General features: G+C 41.9%; 2 protein-coding genes across 2 annotated transcripts; one reads left to right on the top strand and one right to left on the bottom strand.

Moving 5' to 3' along the window:
* Positions 1–880: 880 nt before the first annotated feature.
* F5Y00DRAFT_271238 (Dehydroquinate synthase-like protein) lies at positions 881–2,268 on the bottom strand (the record flags this gene model as incomplete). Its single annotated transcript, XM_048012760.1, has 2 exons — positions 881–1,273; positions 1,414–2,268. 2 exons carry the CDS (start codon positions 2,266–2,268, stop codon positions 881–883), a joined length of 1,248 nt encoding a protein of 415 aa, XP_047863204.1.
* A 1,497-nt stretch (positions 2,269–3,765) lies between these two features.
* Positions 3,766–5,430, top strand: F5Y00DRAFT_271235 (MFS general substrate transporter; the record flags this gene model as incomplete). The annotated part of the gene is made up of 4 exons (XM_048012759.1): positions 3,766–3,826; positions 3,881–4,749; positions 4,807–5,317; positions 5,399–5,430. The coding sequence occupies 4 exons, from the start codon at positions 3,766–3,768 to the stop codon at positions 5,428–5,430; spliced, it is 1,473 nt and encodes a 490-aa protein (XP_047863203.1).
* Between the last annotated feature and the right edge of the window lie 1,582 nt (positions 5,431–7,012).

Here is a 7,012-nt window from a genome sequence, read left to right as displayed (position 1 = left end):
CAAGTCGTTCACTAGACACACCGAGATAATGATGAATCATTTTTTTATGAAACACGGAACTACACATGTAATTTCCCTTCTCTATCGTGTGTACCTATGGACCATCTCCATGTTTTATCATAGAAGAGCCCAACAGTGTTCCATAGACTACTAGTCCTTCAACACCAGCGTGAATGCGACTTGAATGAACACAAAATGATGTGTAGGTACTTAGTAGTCTAGGTTAATATTCACGTAAAATATCCCATGTCCACACATGTAATGTAATCGCAAATGCTATTGTGGTTCGTAAACTTGAAATTTACTCTAATATAAACGAGACAAAAGGGGGGAGGTTAGGTTGGCAAAGGACTTTTAAGAGGTTTATACTGGGTAACATTCGTAACTACCTACCTAACCTACTTACATATTAAAAGTAAATTCTATATATAGTCGATCTATCTTACGTCGGTGTAATAAACGAAACTATATCCCTCCACTGTGTGACTGAGCTTTGTTTAATATTATCCTGAATTCCATGTTTACATGATTCGGATTTAATGCGAGAGCTCCAAGATGGAATATTAGCAACCCTAGCTCACATAATTCTGAGGCGGCGGTATCATGAAGGCCCTGTTGACTGTACGTCTTCGTCTGAATAGTTAATAGTAAATAATCGCCCCTTCTAGATATAAGCGTAACTACAGCTAGTTGATTATATGTTTATGTTGGTATTTCCAGGGCTTAGAACTTCACTATGTACCTAAACACTACCTAAAATATATACTAGACCAACATTACAGATATACTACTCTCTTAAGGCCATTGTTGTCTAAGTAGTGGAGTAATAAAGTTACAAATGGCCCATAACAAGATACTTAGACAATAAACCCTTAATCCCTTAGGCCGCCATCCGAAGTATCTCGACGACCTTCTCTTTGTCAAGCTTCACCGGGTTGACAAGTGTACACGGATCAGTTAAGGAGTTCTCCGCTAGGAGCTCGAATTTATCGCTTCCGATACCGAACTGGCCCAGGCTCCGTGGCAATCCTAGAGCGCTGATAAATGCTGCCATCAAGTCTCCAGGATTGGTGGAGTCTCTATCCACCTCCTTTAAACCGAGGGCCTCGACGACGGCCGGCTCGTCAAAGAACGCCGATGCCACCGTTCGGAGTGAATCTCGAACCTTCCCATCGCCGTGGTCCCAGTTGTACTTCATCACGAACGGAAGCATAATGCAGCTTGTCTCGCCGTGCCCTACACCCATCGGACCAAGTTGGTGTCCTATACCGTGCTGTGATCTAAGTCAGTAGTTATTTTAAGTTAGAATTCCTGGGGCTCGGGGGTGTGAATTGAGAGTCACAGCTCAGTTATTATATACAAAGCTTCGATGTGGAATAAATAGGGGTAAAGCAAATCCTCAATGCTACGTACGCTAGCGCCCATACCGCAGGATAAGTTTTGAACGGCAGTCTTGAGCGCGAGCTGCGTCTGCAGGCGTGCGTCGAGATCATCCCACCTCTGTTTGGTCTTCAGTAAGCCCACCAGCAGGTTCCGGAGGGCGTTGGCAAGTTCGGCGGTCAACTCCGGGCTCGCCTGAGGTAAATTGGCATATATACCTTCGGTGCAATGATCCACTGCTCGGACTCCGGTAGAAAGCCAGAAGCGCGCTGGCGTCGATACTGTTAATGCGGGATCGAGTACTATAAGGTCGGCTATTACGGAATCGTGGATCAAGTTCCTCTTTTCGAACGTCTGCATATTCGTTGCCGCGCCGAACGGAGTAAATTCACCGGCAGACAGGGTCGTCGGCACATTAATAACAGGAATCGTCGCCGGCTTAACGCCGACTGCGGTTGTGACTATATTAGTGAGATCTACGGTACATTTGTCGAAGATCTCGTAGGCTCTTTGCGTGTCCGATACCCCATTCGCTGCAAAGAGGCGAGCTAGCTTGACACCATCTGAGATTGAACCCGCCCCAAGAGTAATGATAAGATCTGGACTCTTCGCATTTAGATCATCTGCCAGGGCTAGCACATCCTCTAAAGGAGTATGTGGAAGAATGCCGTAGCGAACTCCAACAATCTTGTTGGCGAGGGCTGTCTGAAGGGCTGTGAAAGCCTCGGTTTTGCTAATGGAATTGGACACAACAACGTAAATGTGCGAGGCATGGAATGTGTTCTCAGCATGGTGGGCACAAGCCTTTTCAAACGTCAAGCCATAGGAAATATAAGGCTTCGGCTTTAATGGAAAGGCTGCAAAGTAAGATTCACCTGGGGCTGCCATGATGATCGAAGCTGTTTCAACTCGTCAGTAGCTTGTTATAAAAGTTGGTATAAAGTTTGATCGAACGAAAAATCATGTTTCAGCCTCTTAGGGGTGAACCGACTTACTATTATAGTTAAAGGCGTACGGAAACTTGTCGGTCTTGGTAAATGTGCGTTACTGCTTGTCTAAACATTGCCATGTTCAGGCAGGATGCGTTGAAGCTCATTTAAACGATTTGATGGCAGACATCTCTCTCATGACTGGACGGAGCCGAGGCGCTTTCTCATGCTCCCATGTTCTCCAAGTCCTATGGTTCCGATGTTGATTCAAGCTACTATCCCCGTTATGTCCGTCATCTAACAGCCGACCATGTAATCCTCCGCCTTCTACGTATCATAAGAGTTTATGTCAGTAGCCAGTCTTTGAAAGGAGACCCCGGCCTTCGTAAAGGCAAGAGGGTGGGCATAAGCTACTAATTACCTAAACCAGACGTCAAACACGGTCAAGAGCCAATCAGAGTTGGTAGCTTATCCGCTTGAGGTTCCGAGAGTTTTAAAAGATCGCCAGACTTCACACCATTTAGAAGGTGGGCAAAAGCACCCTTTACCATCTATACACCTTTAGAGATTCGAATGATAGTGGACTCACTACCCATGAATCAACAACCGTAGATATATGCGCCGGTACCGAATCGGTTAAGGAGAGACGCATCATCTATTGCTGATAAGCGGTCCAACCGACTGCCTCCGGTTTGCTTATTCCCGATTTCATGGCCCAGGCCATTGACATGCCATTCCAAAATGTAAGAAATGGGTCTAGCACGTAGCTGCGAAATCATAGGATAAGAACCTACGATGACTTAATAGCACCCTCTACAGAGGACACCCTTAGCCTCTGGTTTCAGTGTGAAGTTAACTGGTACACCACCAGCGGATATCCCCAGAAATGTTCCACGAGTACGCCCAAAGGACGGCTAAGAATAGAGACATAGAAGTCATTATATATCGGGGGATCATGAGCTCTCGCGCATGCGTGTCAGATATTATAGCTACCGGCTATCGCACATCATTTGCCTGTATATAATCCCACGCGGCTATGTCGTTCACCGACTCGCTTTTCGAAAGCTCGTTTTGGAGCTATGAAACAACCTCAGTTACGCTCCGTCGCCCAAGCGACGTTCATACGCCGTCTGAAAATGTCGCGACAACTTATTCTCCAGAATGTCAGTCTAGATTCTCGATTAGCAGCGACGAAGATCATCCTACGAGCTCAGGATCCTTCAATACGATTCGCTCGCCGCTATCCCTAGGGTCTCGGCGGTCTCGGCGAATAGGGCATCGTGAGAAATCCCTGCCACCTGTTCCGCGGGCATACAGTTTTGCAAGGCAGCAGCGAGGACATGCGAGCGTCAGATGCTCAGGGCTTCGAGCCATCGATGAGATATCCTGGCCGATGCCGCCCGGAACGAAACCACCGCCGCGGACTCCTGGAGACTCACGTAATATGGTTGGTAAAATGTCGAGAATACGTATAGGCTTGTTCGTCTCGACGATATGCACAGCCCAATTGTGTGCTCGTGAGTTGAATGTATAGATGGTTATCACATGGCCCTAGTTAATACAATCTATAGAAGCAGGAATTGGCCAAACGCTAGCAATCCTCCGTGAGATAGGGACCACTTTCGGCATCTTCAACACCAGCGATCTGATCTGGGTTCTTGCTGGGTATAGCTTGGCGATCGGTACCTTCATCTTGATAGCAGGCAGATTAGGTGATACGTATGGGTATAAGCGAATATTTCTCGCTGGATTTGTTTGGTCGGCTGTTTGGTCTGCTATTTCGGGGACAGCGGTATACTCAACTCACGTCTTATTCATGGTCTCTCGGGTCTTCCACGGCCTAGGCGCTGCTCTCTCACTTCCAAATGGCCTTGCACTTCTAGGAATGGCATACCCTCCTGGCAAGCAGAAAGCTATAGTATTCACGCTCGTTGCCACCATGGCACCCATGGGTATCATTATTGGGGCGGCAAGCGCAGGTCTATTCGCGTTGGTTTGGTGGCCGTTGGCGTATTGGGTCTTCGCAGCTACACTTCTCATCATTGCCGGAGTAGGCTGTTTTACTATCCCTAATATATCTACATCAAAGGGCAAGACACCTGCTAATATTCGAGCTGTAATGTCCGACCTCGATATACCGGGAGCAATCGCAGGAATTTCGGCTCTCGTACTGATAAGTTTTGCTTGGAACCAGGCTCCTCTTGTCGGATGGCAAGAATCGTATCTCTGGATCGCTCTAATCGTTGGTATTCTATTTGCAATATTATTCGTGTTGATCGAAACCCACTACGCCCCTAAGCCACTCATTCCGTTCCACGCACTTTCATCCGACGTATCTTTCATTCTAGTCGCAGGCGCTTGTGGCTGGTCATGCTTTGGAATTTGGGCATCGTATACCTGGCAATTTGTCGAGAATATTCGTGAGACTCCTCCACTTTTGGTATGTTTAGACACAACTCAAGACTATGTAACTTCGCTAACTCTTATGGCATTTGAGGCGACGGCATATGTTAGCCCGTGCATTGTTGTTGGTTGTTTAGCAACGGTATCAACAGGCTTTGCACTCCAACGACTGGGCCCGTCTATCCTCGTATTCATCTCACTCTTAGGGTTCACTCTAGGGTCTGCGCTTATTGCTACTATGCCTGCCGTGCAAATTTACTGGACTCAGTTATTCTTTTCCGTGCTAATTGTCTCTTGGGCAATGGATACAGGGTTTCCAGCCACAATGCTAGCTTTATCAAATGCAATGGAAAGGAAGCATCAGGGTACTGCGGCGAGTTTAGTTAGTACCGTGATGAACTATAGTATTTCGATCGGCTTAGGGATCGCTAGAACGGTGGAGGCCTATGTAACTAGAGGTGATCAGTCCATAGAAAGTAAGTTGGAAGGGTACCGGGCTGCTTTATACACTGCAATCAGTCTAGCAGGGTTAGGCGCACTTATCTGCTCGATTTTTGTGTTGAAAACACTCTGGCAGAAGCAAAGAAGGTGTTATAGATACCGTGGTGAGCCGGAAGTATGCCGAGTCTAGATTGTTCCTCTATTAAATACCTAAGGCTAGGTAGAGTAGAACACGGTGATAATAGATATAAATGTAGGAAAAGACGCGTCAAGGTGAATTTAGAACGCGTTTGGGGGGGTTTGACGATAATTATAGCATGCTTTGATGCATAATAGCCCATTTATGTATACTGAGAATAACTCCTTAAGACGATGGTTCCGCTAAGTAGGTAAGGTACCAACATGATCCGATCCTTCGTTCGCATCATCGCCTTCTGATGCTGAAACCAATCCAACATCCCCGATAATTTCCTCCAGGATACGAGATACTTCGTCCCGTTTAACTAAGTCTAGGAAATAGCCGGGCATTAAAGTAGTTAACTTCGAACAAAGCCTCGTTCTGATCTTCTCCGTACATGGCCGGAACATTCTTCCTTGGTGAATCCTAACAGAATGGACATGAATAGGAAGTGACTCAGTAATGCTGTTTGGTAGATCGACCAGCCTGTCGAGACCAGCGGCGATGTTAATGACTTCCAAGAACCAAGCAATATTCACTGAAAATTCAACTTCATAGATGAGCACGGGAAAACCTAGATAGACCATATTAATTCTTTGCTCGCCATTATCGTATTCGTTGAATATACGGACGAATCCCACTATATGCGTTAGGTATGCTTTCATTTGCTCCCTTAGGGGTGGGTTTAGTCTGCCTCCGGTTGCAAGGACATTGCGACATATGGTGAACATTTTACGATGCGCAAGGAGCCGAAAACCGCTAAACCGTTAATATATTAAAATAATTTATAGATTTAAATATTAAAATATTAAAATATTAAAATAATAAAATAAATAAAATAATAAAATAATAAAAATTTAAAATTATAATTAATAAAAAAAAAATTATTATTATAAAAATAATATTATAATTAATTACGTTTTATATATAATATATTTTTAAATTAATTATAATTATATAAAAAGTTAAATAAAATATTTTTATTATTAATTATTTTATTTAAAATTTTAATAATTTTAATAATTTTTATTAATTTTTTAAAAGTTTAATATAATAATATATATATATAAAAAATATAATATATTTATATTATTATATTAATTAAAAATTTATAATTTAATTATTATAAAATTAAAAAATTAATAAAAAAGATAATAATATTTTAAAAAATTAAAATATTAATAAATTATAAAATTTAAATATATATATATATAAAATAATATTTAATTTAAATATTAAATTATATAAATAATTAATAAAATTAAGTAATTATGTCACCGCCAAGCCACTGCCTTAGCAGTGTTGCGCACGGGCCACGTGGCGCTAAGGCTTACGGCCCCACGGATGTTGTTATATAAATAAATGGCGCGCTTCGCGCGCCACGCATTATAAATCCTTTCTTTTTTAAGTTTATTATCATTACCAATAAAGACTAGTTCACTAAATCCCTGCATTTGTACTAGCTTTACAACATGACAAATTATATAATTTTTAACCGTAATATTAATTATATATATATTTTAATTATATTAATTTTTTTTTAAAAAAAAAAAAAAATTATTATAAAATAGCGTTTTTTTTTAAAGTTATAAATAATTAATAAATTTTAATTTATAAAATATAATAAATTTAATTAAAATAAATTTTTAATAAATAAAATATTTATTAAATAATTTTTAAT

Source organism: Daldinia vernicosa, assembly GCF_022497035.1.
Source record: "Daldinia vernicosa strain CBS 139.73 unplaced genomic scaffold F5Y00scaffold_35, whole genome shotgun sequence".
NCBI lineage: Eukaryota > Fungi > Ascomycota > Sordariomycetes > Xylariales > Hypoxylaceae > Daldinia > Daldinia vernicosa.
Note: the sequence above shows the minus strand (reverse complement) of the source record. Positions and strands in the feature narration are given on the sequence as shown.